This window comes from Catharus ustulatus, chromosome 1, assembly GCF_009819885.2.
Source record: "Catharus ustulatus isolate bCatUst1 chromosome 1, bCatUst1.pri.v2, whole genome shotgun sequence".
Classification (NCBI taxonomy): Eukaryota; Metazoa; Chordata; class Aves; order Passeriformes; family Turdidae; genus Catharus; species Catharus ustulatus.
The window spans coordinates 135,865,186-135,881,089 of NC_046221.1; the positions used below are offsets into that span (position 1 = coordinate 135,865,186).

Below are 15,904 nucleotides of genomic sequence, written 5' to 3' on the forward strand. Positions count from 1 at the left end.
TGTCTTTTCCTTGGATGGCAGTGTCACAATCTCACAGTGCACTAATGATTAGCAGCACTTTAGAAATAGGCTGGTAGCTGGAATTCTTGACATCCCCGTACTCTGAATTGTGCAGTTTGCAAAACTCCAGCTTGTTACAAGCACATGATTTTATTATATTTACAACCAAGTCTCAAGACTTTGTTTGTAAAAGCTTTTATACCTACAAATGAAAAATACAAAACAAACAACAGTGATTATAGAATTAGGGAACAGACAGTTTCTGTGAGCAGCCAGAAATGATCTTGAACCACACAGTCAGATGCAGCTACATGTACTAAGCTATGGAAAGTAGCCCTTACACGTTATTCATTTCTCTGACTCTCGTAAAAAGAAAAACTGTAACACGCATCTGTGACCTAGCAACAAAATGGTTTGAAATACTTTCCAGATCACTGAACTGTGCAATACCTTTAAAAATGGGATGACAAAAGGTCGCAGTGGGAAGTTAGTAGCTTCTTGCAGTTTGGAATGAAATTCTTCAATTGTCAAAGTAGAATTCTGTTGAGAAAAAAAAAAATCTGTCTTGGTGACAAAATAATGAAAACACTTAGCAAGAGAAACAGTAACTGAAGAACTCTGAAATTGCTTAACAACTTGATATTGGTGAGAGAATTAAGGAAAGCATGCTGCATATTAAATGATTACCTTATTAAAATACACAAAGGAAAGCACAAGCATCTCAGACATTCAGCGCCTGTTGCTTAGAGTGCAGTTTAAGCTCCCAATTATAAAGCATGCAAAGGCTTTTACATTTCAAACATTGGTTAAAGCTGCTTTTGTCAACATTTTTCAAAAATTTCACATTTTTCTACTGTTTTCTTTTGAAAAAGGACTGTTTGCTATGTTCTAGGCTATGTAGGAAAGTCATTACTTTAGATATGAAGTCATAATCATGAATTTCACATGCTGGCAGAATTGACCAAGGGAATAGCATGATATATGGATTTAACCAAGGAAAAAATCCTAATTTGCTCCTAGGACCTCAAATGAAATTAGAAATCAACTGTAATTAACAGTGTGAAAGCTTCCAGTTTTTATCTGAAAATCAGTGGAATGTGGATGTTCCCAAAGCCACCTTCAGCTTCTTTACTAGCTCCTCCTTCCAAAGAGAACCATATGACAAGCAAAGCTCCATTAAACACATATTTTGAATGTGGAAACAATTGGAGAGCAAGAGTTACTAATGTTATATGCCTACTTTAAACTTTTTTTTGCCACAGAACCAAGAGAAGGGGCATCCACTGCTGTCAGGTAGGGGTTTGTGAAGATACCAGCAAAGATTGTGAAGTCACCCCTCAGGATTAGTGCTAAACAGTGCTATCAGTCTTTGCTCCAAATGAAATCAATGGCAACTGCAGCTGCTCAGAACAGATGTAAATTAGAGCATCACAACAACATCTTCCCAGTACATTCAATTATTGCTGAAGGAAATATATGGGAGACAAAAATGACTGGCAAAGAAGACTTTACTGGGACAAAAAAGAATCCTGGGCTAGGTTTCACAGTTTGCATGTAAAAGGGCAGCCCAAGTTGACAGACATAGGTAAGAAAGAGCTGAAATTTTCATTAAGCCATACCACCACATAGAGATAACCTTATCAATAAAGTGAATTCAGTAGCAGCAGTGCCTTGTGTTCATAATTGTTTGGTTCAATGATACTGAGAAAGTGTTTTGCACTGCATAACTGCAGTCCAAACATACTCTGCTCTCCCATTTAACCATTGGCACTATATATGCAGGCCTCTCTCCTTTCCTCATCCAACCAAACTAGGCAAGTCAAACCATATTTTACTACATTACAGGATTCAAGGTATGTCTGCATTAGGAGTACTGCCAGTATAGAATGAAAACCCTTTCACACCATTACACCATAACAATAAACTGGCAGAAACAGTCACGGCTATACTTAGTAGGGAATATCTGCCACTTAGGGGAAGCTAGTCAGGCTACTCATGTTAGCTCTGTCAGCAAGAGCTGGAGCTTTACTCTTGCATGTTTGGTATCCCTAAAGTACCTCACTTTAGGGATGAATGCAGTGCATGTGACCCACTCATTTAAAAAATAAACACATCAAGCAAGGAAGAGGGAAAAGAGCAGAAAAAATACTTGCTTACCACAAGTCCTAGCACAAGGGTACGAACTCTCTCCCCAATCTCTGGTGAAATGTCATTGCCAAACTGCTGTAAGGTTGTAAGAAATCTCTTCAGTTTGCTGAGCTGCCTAGCTCCACAAGCTGGCGGTAACTGCTGGTTAGCCAGAGAGGAGGAAGAGGAAGAGGACGGCCCATTGCTAAAGCCATTAGGAGGAGATGGAGCTCCATTTAATGCTGTTGGTGAATGGCTAGTGCCATTGGTTACTGAAAGAAAAAGAGACAGAGGATAAAATAAAGATTGGGGTTGGAGAAGAGATAGAAAAAGGAGACAGAGGGGGAAATCCATCAGCTTATGTTTTCTGCACTTGACCTCAGAATTAATTAAGTTGCACAATCAAAGATAATTAGCCTTTAGACAGAGCGACAGTCTGCAGTTTGTATCTGTTTCCCAGTAGCTGGTGCTGAATGTTGTAAGGATTGGAAATAACAGCAGCTGTCTCTCACACAGCCCCTTCAAAATGCTCCTGGACCTGAAAATCATCATTTGAATACCAGCCTTTTGTCAGAGGATTTTAAAAAGAGAGAGAGAGGGAAATGGAGCTAGAAAAAACATGAGTGCATGTATGATTGAAGACCAAAAAAAAAAATTGCTCTTTGGGCTAGAAAAAAACGTGCAGACATATTTTATGAAGCCTCAGTTTATCTCTGAATATTTTTACTTGTGTTTTGTACACACAACTGACAGCTGTGTTTATAAAACAGGACTTTCACGTTTTAACCTTACACCACCCAATGAGAAGGTTATTTTTTCCAATACAGATTTCCTAGCTGCTAACATATGGAGCACTCAAAGTTGTCTGTGCAGGTACAAATGCTGCCAAAGCTCCCTGTGTCCTGAAGCCTTGCAGCAAGGGCATGAAGCTAGACTTTAGAAGACTTCCCAGAGACCATGAGCAAATCTCTCTGCTTTCACGTGCCAGTACCTTATCTCTAAAAAGGATAAGAAAGCATTTCCCTTCTGTTGCAAGGTTGATGCGAGAATAACTGTATGAAGTACTAAGCATTCAAAATTTATGGCAACGAGATGCATGCAGACATACTGAAGACAATAGAGAGCTTTTGGCAGCAATTTCAGTTTGATTCTTATCCATGCTCTAGAAGAGAGTAGAGAATCAAACTGAGGACATCCTCTTCCACTTAGATTAGCTGGAATAGCAACACTCAAAACACACGCTGTTGAGGTTGAGTCTGCTGAAATGACAGCAAGCAGCAAGAAAATGGATGGCTCCCTAGAAATACAAGTGTGCCAGTGCACTGGCAGGTGTGGGCACGCAGCATGTGACTGTACCCAGCACCAGCTGCACTCAGTGAGCCACCACCCTGGAGATACTGTCTGATTTTTTTCTTTGGGAGTCACTCAGAACCCATCCCAAAAAACCATAAAAATCAGGAACTTGTCTACAATCAAAAATGCATAGGAGTATTAGTTTAACTTGCTTCATATTTAAAAGCAAAACCAGGGAAAGCTAGCAACTTAAAATACTTTCAATGTTTCTCAATGACCAGCCTCTCTGAAGCCAAACATCCCATTTTCATCTCATTTTCTTCATCAATTGTCCTTATCTTTCACCAGGAAGTCCTTTTTCAGGGTGGACACCTACTACTACTAGATATAAACCACTACCCTATTACCATATTTAAATCACTGCCACAAACCTTCAAAGGAATATTTGCTGCCCTAGTCACTGCCTTCCAGAGGCACTACAGAAAAAGCTGTGTGAATTGTTATCTAGCCTCTACTTGTGTTTTATCCTAGTTTTTGATTGCCTATTCTAGCTGCATGGACTAGTGAGAACAAGGATTGAAAAAACAGAAATAGAAAGAAGCTGGCCTTAGCAAGTTCAGCTCCCTGTGAGGCTCCAGGCCACGCTCTGAGTGCTGCAGTGGGGTGAGGAATCTGAATAAACAAATTCATTGTGATTGCAAGGAACTCACATAGCCAAAAGTCATTCTACCAGGAACTTAAATGAGGACTGGGGAGAATAGCAACATATCCTGCTGATCTGCTCTGACCCCACCCAAAAACTCTGTCATCCCTAAGGGGCTGGTCCAGGCAGAAGGTGCTGGGGCTATGATCAAGAAAGCAGAGAAGTGTGGAGTTTGTTACCTAGGATAGATACACGGAGAAGATAGGCTGGTAAAGATTCCTTCCACAGCAAAAGAAATACAGAAATAGTCCCATGATTTCAGTGCTTTCCTTATAACATCTGAATTTGCCAATTGGCAAAGTTGTGCATAATTTCTAAAACAAAACCATGTTGCTAATCCAAAAGAATTTAGCATTTTAAATTTCAAACTACAACACATCAAGAATTTTTAATCATCTAAACCAAAGACAACAAAGATTCTAGACCAGAAAACAAGTCAGATCTTTCTGGCCTGCAGGCATTCCTGTTGTAGCAATAATAAACATTAACAGACACTCTGACAAAAGTGACTGTTTATTGCACAAACTGGAACAGTTAAGGCCAAACTCCAAAATGTGACAGGGTAAAATCAGGGTTTTTTTTTACTTTTAGTCTTCAAATATGGAGTCCCAATAATCAAACTGTGGTTCACACACCTTCCAAAGTGCTGAACTCAATCCAATTAACAAACATCCAGAAGCCTTGTGAGGACTGTAAGTGTGATTAAAAAACATTGTCATATTCCTTTTATGATTGCCAAAGATTATCTTGAACTTTTGGCAAGACATCACACTGGGAAGCTTAATCTGCAAGAACCTGATCCTGCAAAAACCTAGAAACAATTTAACTTCAGACTGAAGCAGCTCCAGTGTGAAGCTCCATCCAGGATAATTCAGGTGCTGGAGTTAAGCAAAACAGACAAATCTTTGCAGGATCAGGGTCACTGGGTTAAAAGTGAGTTTATGTGAATAGCTGGCACAAACCCTCCTCAGTGTTTAAGTTCTACATAAATTGTCAGGACAGGGTTCCCTGGGATAAGTTGTACAAAGGCCTCCAGCTGGCCTGCACAGAGGTGCATTTTAAATAAGGCATTTAACAGAGAGAAAGGGACTAAAACAGACATATAGGCAAGACAAATAGAAGATGCAGTCTTCATTCTGTTTAGGCATATGTATTATACTGTTCTAAAAATGTTTTATTTAAAATGTGAAATGTAAACACATTCTCATGTTTATACTATTACAAGGCAGTATAAAAGAGACCAAAAAATTTGCAGCTAAATCTTAGTATGAGAAATGTGGATCATTTCATGGCTGTGAAAAGAATAGTCCAGACATCGTGCCAGATTCAAATCTCAGTTACAGTGATATGAATGCAGCCATACATCAAGAATAGTAGAGTTTGTTACGTGTTTACATCAATAAGCTGAGACAGAGATGCAGCCCCAGGTGATTTAGAGAAGTGGTAACAGACTAGAAACCTCTGGATAAAAATTATGAAAGGACTTTAATTTTGGTTTTATATCAATATTAACTAGATATTATATAGCACTGAAACCAGAATTCTTCACTGAAACATATGCAGGAGGAAGATTAGTATTTTTTCATTATGAATTATCTCCACTTTAAAAACAATCAATCAAACAAACAAACTCCCTGAAGTTTCTATACAAAAGAGAATGGGATCATTTAAACAACATAATGGCATGTAAGAGGTTTTCTGTCCTTCTCACAAGAGGGCTAACCTGAGCATTAAGCACATGGGAAGTCAGTGGTCACTGCTCTTTGACACTGTGACCAAGTGGTCAGTGAAATAACAACTCTGAGCTGAGTATCTTAATACCTTAAAGATGCATTAATCTGTTGTGAACTTTGTTTTGCTTAATTACTTTAACCCAATACAATTAAATGTTGCTCTTGCCACTTCATGCAGATTTCCCTTCACCTATTTTAGTTTCTGACATACAGAATAGAAAGAAGATGGAAGAAAAGGAAGAAAATAAGACTAATTACACGTTGTGGGCGTAAATGAACTGGTTCTTGGAGCTCCTTGGGTAGTGGGAGGAGGTGGCATGGTTGGAGGCGTCAGCCTGGATTGTGTCTTCACATCCACAGGTGAGTCTGGCATTGTGGAATGCTTCTCAGTGCGATCTGCAACACACACCACAGGAACACACCGGTTTATTTCCCTGAGCACACCCCCTCTGACAAAAACTTAAAAGCTAATGCAAGAAGTGAGCCATTTCAGCATCTGCTGTGAAAGATTACACCTGATTATCTACTCCAGTGTGCTCTTCCCAAATTGCATCATCTAAACCTTACTTAAGAAGGTGCAACACAGATGGTAAGACCTCATTTGTAGCAGTGCTGCATTATCTTTTGTTTTTATTTCTAGCATGTGCAGATGCTACCTCCCAAGCACCCCTGGAGCTGCAATAATGCCACCTCTCTTCAAGGCTCATGTTAGCCAGGAGGAAAAAATAGATGAAGGGATAGGAAGATAATAAATCCCCTCAAGACATCTCTTCCAGAACTAAAACCTGAAGCTCTTTAGTACAGGTGAGATACTGGGTGGAATATCAGTTGAAGCCAGCTCCCTTCATGTCTCTTCTTTGTATCATCTGCTGCCTTCTCCATTGCTTCTTTTTGTAATCTTATGTTAAACTTCTGCTAAATACAGAAACCCCTCGATCACTTTACCACAGTGCCCCCGGTTATTCTCATGTTCACCAGAAAAGTAAACACAACACGACAAAATTGTATGTCAGTCATCTCAAATACATACAATTATTTTCAAATAAGCAAATACGTTTGCACCTTCACACATAAAGAACAACTTTTAATGCTCAAAACCTGCAAGATAAGCAGGAACATACCTCCCCAAGAAAACAAAACAAACATAAGGCAAAACCAGAAAGGAAACTTAACACTTCTCTTGCAGCTGAAGATCTAAATATACAACACACATGATAAAAATGCTACAGAAGTGCACTCATCTTTTTGAATGACACTACCTTAAGTTTTGGGTTTTTTTAAACCATCCAAGCCCATATGTTTCATTTATTAAGAACAGGCAAAACACAGCAAAATTTACCAGCTGAAGGCAAAATTAAGGCTTTCTCACTCATGCCAGGAGTTTAGCAAGCCATCTTTAGAAAAGATGAGTATGATGATGTTTAGCTTTTAATGGGAATAAGTCAAATTCTTCAGTCTTTCTTTAGGGAGTCAGGGATATTTATTGATACACAGCCCAACAGAAGTCTTCCTAAGCTCCACAAACTATTCTGTAAAGCAAGTATGTGTCACTATTAATGGGCAAGCACATATGCCTGTGGTTTTAATTCAAGACATGTCACACTTTATAAATTCTGCAACTTCACTTTGTGACACAATTCCTTGTTCTTAGTAGCAACATACAAACTCCAATGAAATAATCGTATCTGAAATTTACTCTGAGAGACAGTAACAGAAATGCAATGCACACATTTAACAAAGAACGAGTATGTTTAAAAGAGCCTCAAAACACGTAATTATCAGAAAACTTAAATACAAGAAAGTTATTTGGAAGAGGGAGGAAGGGGAAAAAAAAAAAAAAAAAAACCAGCCCCCACACCCCCGAAAAAATTAACAACACATAACAGATACCAATCTTTCTCTGTCTGAAATTGAAGAAACTGAGGAAGTAAGTAGTGAGTCCCAGAGGTGCAGTGTGTCAGGTACTGCAATTACAAAAGCCATCTTCAACCTTTGTTGAAATGCCTACAGGCAATGTTTCAGCTCTCAGGGAAAGGGAGTAATTTCATATAGAATTTAGAGACGAGTTTGGGGAAGACCAACAGTGAAACACTCCCAGAATAGGATGAAGGGAATAGAAATACAATTTTATAAGATCTGTAGTGTTGATCTAAGGTTAGTAAACCTCAGCTGTGGAGGGAAGAGTAACCACAATGATTACCTTAAATATTAAGGTTGTTACACAGGTAAGTGAGGTATGATTTGCACATCAAGCAACAGTAAATTATTACATGCTGGAAAACAAAAACAGGTTTCTAAACAATTTCTATATGTATTTCCTTTCCTTATCACCATACTAAAACAGTTAAATCTCTATCTTCAATAAGCCATTAATTTCTTATCAAGAACTATGAAAACTCATCTTGAAATGTTAATTGCTTCCTTAATAGCCGAATTCATCTTGCACTCACCTCAACCAACCTCAGCAACAAGGGAATAAATAGCTTTCAGCTCATGTTGCAACAGAGGGAAAGAGGCACAGCAGTGAGCCCAAGCCCTCCTAAATAAAGGCAAATATTTCTCCCATGCCAAGAAAGGAGAGAGAAAGGGAGGCTTGCCAGAGCTGGTGGGGAGATAACAGTGGGAACTGCTGGTCCATCTGGTTTTCATTCTGCTAACACTCACATTGAACTGTTAAGGAAGGCAGTCCAGGTACACAGATTTGAAGCATGTGGGAACGCAGACACAGGCACAGAGGAGATGGAGGTGGGTGGAAGAAGGAGTGAGAGAAATCGAGCTCCTCTAACAGACTGCTGCTCGCTGCAAGCAGGCACAGTCTGTATCCTCCAATTCAGCTGGTGATAACTAAAAGCGATCCTGAGCTGTAACCAACCACACTGCTCCTGCTCCCTCCCTTTCCTTCAATGCATTTCAAAGTTCAGGTTTGATCAGAAACGCACTTGGATGAGAGGGGGGAGACTTTCCCAAAAAGCTGGCAATGTTTTGCTACTTAAATTGAACACGGTAATGGGAAATAGTGTGTTGGTTTTGCCCTCGAGTTTCAGGTTGCCATTCTATCATGATCCAAAAGGTTTTTACTACCTCCAACAGTTTGCCACCCAGTGTGCAGATAGACCCCTGTACTTCTCATCTAAATCTAGTAACATTAGGTTTGATTTTCCCAGTTACCTTTCTTTAGACCTCTTAGGAGTAAACACAAATATGCTTTACATACCATTCACCTTTTCATTACCTCTCTCTCTCCCTTGCAAAGCCCTAAACCCTACTCTCCTACTGTATGATTGCAGGCAGGCAGATTTCTCTCCGACTGTCCGTAAGTTCCCTAGTCCTGCCTTCTTTAAGGAGATATTAAGGCTCCTTTCAAGCACACCCCAAAACATTTCTTACCAGAGTACAGGATTATTTTCTCCGAACAGAGATTCTCCATGGGGGTGGGGGAAGCAGGCTTTTGAAGCACTACAATGCAAAATGCAAAGCTCTTCCACATGCTTGGAAGACACCATCCCATCACCCAGGAGAACAGCCTTTACAACTCTCTATTCCACCCTCTTAAATAACAAAACCCCTGTGGGAGCCATTCTGCTCTTACCGCTACTGGTTACCTGTTCCTTACCTTTTGGTACAGTTTCCTGAACTCTGAGGGAGTGATGGGACTGGGACAGCCTGTCTACAGCTCCCACCACTGTCCCACCACCCAGAGCCCCAGAGACCCTCAGCAGCTCTAAGACAGATCATTCAGGGGATGAAGTGGTGAAGGAGAGCCACAAATCAGAGCCACCAGTTACAAAAGCGTTAACAGTTCTTGTGATCTGAACTCCTAAAGCTTCTGGTATCTAACACTTAGCCTATAATTCCAGCTTCTACAAATCGTTATTTATTTTTTAATTAACAAAAACAATAAACCTAACAACCAACACTTTTTACTGTAATGGTTGAAAAACAGCCTGATGATAAGCTAAAGACAAAATGGTATTTAAAGCATATTCACAAGCCAATTTCCTTCAAGATATGATATTTCACGAGGTTTTTAATGTATGGACATTTTATACAAACTTTCAGTGGATATTCTGTTATTTGTACATTCAGAGGTAATGAGGGTTTGGATGGGGAAGAAAAAAAACCTTAAGAGGAAAAACTCTCATTTTAACGTATCAAAACCTACCTGTGTAAGATTTCACATACATTTGCTCCAGTTTTAAAATAGAGAGATATATACATTGAATTTTGCCTGAAATTCAGAAGAACTTTTCTAAAAATTACTGAATTTCTTGAATTCAAAAACGTTTATGCTCTTGAGTCAAACCAAACTCACCACTTGCAAAGCTAGTTCAGCTATCTTTTTCTTCAGATGGACCCTTACATTTCAAACAATAATCCTGAATTAGGAATTAGGAGGGACACACCAGAAAGTTTCATACAGGCAGCATCCCAGATTTAAAAGCACAGCCTGTATATACAGAGGGAGTAAATTCTTTCAGGTGCAACAATTTCTTCCACTGAATCCCTTTAAACAATGACAGACCTCTGCTCCTTAGCCCAGTTCAGATCAAATGGGACTGAAACCAGAGGTCCTCCAAACTGGAAGGAAAAGGAGACATCTGCAACTCATTCTGTAGTGTTCGCTGCAATCAGTTCAGGATGGAGAAAGATGGTGAAATAATGGTCTAGTCCTAATCCATACACACAACCCTCTGGAGCAGCAAGAGACTTAAAATAAATTCATAAAACATGTTTCAAGTATGCAGAGATCTATTGCATTTGCTTTGGATTATATTTTTTATTTAAAAACAAACCCAAGCAAAACATTTTGAAATACACATTCTTGAATCTACTTTACAGCATAGAGTGAAGAACTGTGATTTAACCACAGAAGTATTTTGCTTCATTTAAAATTAGAGAATGTTGTAAAACCAGCTTTAAATGATGGTATTTTTTCTGTGGATTTTTTGGTTCAGGGAACTATACTGTTCTTGTCATTCATTCAGTTTTTATGGAAGAGGTTATTTTTATCACTGCTAGGTGAACACTGATTTCACTGTAAGCACAGTCAGCTTCTGAACCAAACAAGGAAGAGACAAAGCATGCAGGAGCTGGGGCAAAGAGAGATGTGCCTGCATTCAAACTGATTTACTTTGCTTCCTGTACCCTACAAGATTTAGTCCATTTTTAAAACAAGGCGGTCTTTCATAAATGGCAACATTTCAGCTCACATGGCACACTTCCAAGTCTAACGCATCAAGGAAAGCTGATGTATGGAACAAAATATGGAATATATAAATACTTTACTGATACCATTTCAATAGCCAATTCAATGTCAAGCATTTCTAGGAGTGGTGTGTTTTCAATTTCCTTTTTTAAATGAAAAAAAATTGTGGTATAATACACTGTGGCATTTATTTTACTTTTAGTTAGTGCAAACAGTTCCAGATGTACACTCAGGCATGAAAGATTCTTAAAAGATGCTTTATATTGATTGTACAGTACTTTCTACTTTGGTGCCAACATTTAAAAAATAAAAATAAAACTTGCTAAATTAAAAGAGTCCATTGTCTTGTTTCCTTTAAACTCACAAAAAAGCAAGCCCCTCATATGACACAAGGGATTAGAACCTGCCTCCACCACCCAAGTTACAGGAATCAAGACCTAAATCTGAAGGATTTAATACTGATGGTTTCTTAGATGCATTGGGCTAATTTTCGTTATTTTGAGAGGGGATAGCAGAGAATCTGCAAACAGATAACCACAGACTGTGAGTCACAGTGATGATGAACCTGAAGTCAGACAACTACAAGTCCAACCTAGGAGGACAAATTCCACAGTTCTTCCATCCATAAAGCTATCATGCTGCAGCCAGGAAGAACTCCTTCAGATGTGGCGAAGCCACATAGCACCATTAGTAATGGGCAGTGTTTGTGGAGATCCACAACTCCTGGCCCTCAAACCTGCTGCATCACCGAGCAGGACAATATTACAAAGTGGTCTTGGTTGAAAAGAACTCATTTGAGAATGAATGCTATAAGCCTAACATATCTGGTAAATCCCACCCACTCCATGCACTGAACCCCTGGGGAAACCTGCAAGTCATACAATGCAGCCATAAAACATGACATGATGACAGCACCACTGCAGACCCTCTCCCTGCCAAGCATGCCTGGGATTTGTTTGAGACTGGTACAGTCTTCATTCCATTCACCTCTTGGCCCTTATGGCTTCTTCTTGATAAATAAATAAGGACCTAAACCAAATGGACAGGTTTTTTTGTGCTATACACAATCATCTCCAACAGGCACAATACAGATAATAACTTTCTCTAGCACCAGATGCAGTCACATTATTGCCTAGAAAGGAAACATCACTGGGTTTCCAGTTCCCCAGTAGAGAACTTTTACTTCTGGATGATTTGCAGGAATGCAGTATCAGAGATCAGCTCAGACTCTGTCTTTTGTCACAGAACATTGCCTCTGCAAGATTTATTCACCAGGAATCAGAATCTGTGTGAAGTGACTGATGGATATGAACAGCAAAGTTTTCAGATGACATAACATTTCAATGCTTCTTTAGCATGCTGGGTATGAAAACTCACATATGGAAGATGACCCTTTTGCAAGAGCAATATTGCAATTTTGCTGCAGTCTTATCTTCATTCTCCTCTGCTCAGATAGTTGAACAATTCATATCACCAGCTATTCTTCAGAATAAATGAAAGCACACTCAATTTACCCATTTATGCTCATTTAATATGCAATAACTAGAAGAAATTCTGTATCCTGGGTGTTCACTGAAGTTATCTGAGGCCAAGGTATAAGAGTTTTCTTCAGCTGTGCTAAAATAAGCTTGAGCATAATACAATCCCCTCTGTCTCCCAAAAGCTGAAAGGAGTTTTTGTGCTACTGTCTCCCAGTTTTGGTAGAGTTTGTGGATGATCTAAAACAGGTAAATAGCAAAAATTCTTTATGTCGTGTTCTTTGTCCACAGTGGTATCTTGACTGGTCCTAAAAATCCTGACAATGAACCACAAATGCAGAAGCATTCTATTTGATTTCAGTTCTCTATGGTGAGAGGTTCTGACTGGCAAAAAAACTTGGTCCTACACTCCTGGCTTAGCAGCTGAAGGCCAGATAATTACACATATTATCAAATAAGCAATGCATGAGTTCAGTCTCAGAATTAAGATTAAAAGGTCATGGCTTGCTTTGCTTGGACAGATTATTTTTTCCTGAAAGAAATAAACTTGTCTTACCATATAATTTCCTTTTTCAAGAGGGGGGGAAATAAAAAATAAACTTTCCCCTCTCATTTAACAATCTGACATATTTTGACAGTTTCAAAACTATCATAAATTCACTTTCAGTTATTTAATAAAAACTGGTTTATGTCAGAATTGCAGCTTTCTTTAAATGCCTCTTTTCGCCTTCACCCTTTCTGGCTTTGCAAATTTTACCATGTATAATTGCTTGAATGCAGGAATGCAGGGAAGAGAACACATTCTAAATCTAGATCTGCTATCACCATAACAGTTTATTGAAATACTTAGCAAGAACAGATGAGCAAAATAAGGGCCGAACTGTGGCAGCTGCCCTGAGTTTCCATAAGCCCCCAGAAAACAAAGTCTACAAGTTCCTTTGTCATGGATGAATACACAACAGTTGGCCTATAATGAAGCTGAATGCAATGTGGATTTCTACTAAATATGCCATCAAACATCATGAAAATTCCTCTATATATGAACTAATGCAGTTAATAAGCAACAGTCCCATAATCAGTACTGAAATACTATTTTCCTGTTCACACTGTTTCCTAGATCTTTTCTTTTTGTTGACAAGCTATCCAACTAAGAACTGTGTGTTTGCAGAGGTTCTCTCATGTTTCACATCACGGGAAGTATTACTGCTATGCCAAACCCAGCCACTGAACACTGAGGCTCAAGTGAAGTGACAAAGTGGCACTCTCTGCCTCTGGCATGAACAGCTGAAGAACAGCCAGAGCAACCACTGGCCAAACTCACGCCCCAGCTCCCTGACAAGCGCAGAGGTGACCACCTCTCTCTACATTAGCAATCAATCCCTTTACTTGTACAGAGGAAATCTTCAGTACTTTCCCAAAGGCTCCCTGACCACTAACTCGTTTCCCTTCTGCACCATCATCCCTGGAAGGCCTACCCTGTCAGGATTACACACTATTTGACAAACTACAATGAAGGCAGACTGATATCTAAGAAACACAAATGCCATCAGACTCTAATTGGTATTGTTTGCATGCTCTTACATACTCCACACACAGCACAGATCCTTCCAACCAGAAGTAAGATTTTTCTCTCACAACATCAATTGAAATTTCATAACTTGGTCTTCAGAAGTACATTTATGTTTTTAATCCAAAGTTTGTCCAGTCCTAAATTAACAGTAAATAACAGAATCATAGAAAGACTTTGGTTGGAAGGGGACCTTCAAGATCATCCTCTTCCAGCCCCCCTTGCATTGACAGGGACACCTTTCACTAAACCAGGTTGCTCAGTGCCTCATCCAACCTGAACACTTCCAGGGATGAGGCATCCACAGACTCTCTGGGCAACCTGTTCCAGTGCCTCATTGTCCTCATAGTAAAGAACTTTTTCTTAATAACCAGTCTAAACATACAGTAATTTCACGAATACAAGCCGCACCAATTTGACCAAAATTTTGGTGGAAACCCGCAAGTGCGGCCAATATTCCGGGGCGGCTAATACATTAACAAAATTCTAAAAGCTGCCAACACGGAAGTGAGAGCCCGCGGCAGCCCCAAGCCAAGCTGGAGCCCGGCCGGCCCCGGCAGAGGTGGGAAAGCCTGGCAGAGGCGGGGCCAGCAGTGTGGGGGCGGGCGGCAGAGCCTGAGCCAGCATGGCGGGGGAGCCCGGGAGAACTGGGGCTAGCAGTGCAGGGGAGCATGGCAGAAGCAGGAAGGCCGGCGGGTGGGGCTGCCTGGCAGCGGGGGAAGCCCAGCAGAATCGGGGCCAGCAGCGTGGGGGAGCCCGGCGGTGCGGGGGCCTGCAGTGCCGGCCAGGGCGAGGAAACGCGGCGGCGGTGCAGACGGGAGGGGGCGGCCGGCGAGCCTGGTGGCGGCGGCGGCAGCCCTGCCGGCGGGGCGAGCGAAAGCGGCGCTCGCGAAAGCGGCGCTCGCGAAAGCGGCGCGGCGCTCGCAAGGCGCGGCGCAGGGCGAGCGAAAGTGGCAGCGGGGCGGGCGGCGAGCCCGGCGGCGGCAGCCCTGCCAGCCGGGCGAGCGAACGCGGCAGCGGGGCGGTGCTGACGGGAGAGGGGGGCCAGCGAGCCCGGCGGCGGCGGCAGCACCACCCGGCCAGCCCCGCCGAGCCGTGGCGCTGAGCTGGGCCACCCGGCCCCGTCGGCAACCATGAGCGGGCCGAGCCTTCCTGGCCCCGCCCCGAGCCAGTAAAGCCCGCTATGCCGCGATCCTGTTACTAATTGGCCAATTTGTGAAAGCTGCGCACGGATTCTCGCGACGAACGAAAGTGCGGCTAATATTCGGGGTGCGGCTTATCTATTGACAAAGACAGCAACATTGTCGAGGCACCGGGGGTGCGGCTTATAATCCGTGCGGCTTGTATTCGTGAAACTACTGTACTCTCAGTTTGAAACCACAGTTTGTTTCTCAATGCTAAAAGCCTGAAGCAAAAGAATTATAAACTTCCTTATTTTTAATGCACTTATACAAAGTGTAAAGGATAGCTGTACTCATTTTAGAAAAGTCTTAAGAGAATACTGATACTGTATTTCATTAGATTTATCTGGAACAGAAGTCTCCAATATAGACTACACAAAGTAATCAAAAGCAACTTATTTAAACTCAGGAAAGTTTAGGCAATAAATTCCTCTGCCAAAAAGCAAAATAATTACTACAGCTGTACTTATAAGCCACATTGCTTATATTTATGTAACAAGCCAGAAGTCCTTTAGGCTCAAAAAGAATCAAATATGGGTGTAGGAGGTGATATTTTCCATGGTTATATATCTGAAAAGATGACACAGGGACTACCAAGAAGGTAATAGATATACTT

At 40.9% G+C, this 15,904-nt stretch overlaps 1 protein-coding gene across 6 annotated transcripts in view; it reads right to left on the reverse strand.

The window, feature by feature from the left end:
- The window catches only part of RUNX1T1 (RUNX1 partner transcriptional co-repressor 1), a 115,270-nt gene that overhangs the window by 44,367 nt on the left and 54,999 nt on the right, over positions 1-15,904 (reverse strand). For all 6 annotated transcript variants that reach the window (XM_033056986.2, XM_033057015.2, XM_033057005.2 and 3 more), the window contains 3 exons: positions 6,115-6,252; positions 2,158-2,399; positions 451-540 (listed from right to left, as the gene is read on the reverse strand). In XM_033056986.2, coding sequence (XP_032912877.1) covers positions 451-540; positions 2,158-2,399; positions 6,115-6,252 — 470 coding nt within the window. The remainder of the gene's footprint in view (positions 1-450; positions 541-2,157; positions 2,400-6,114; positions 6,253-15,904) is intronic.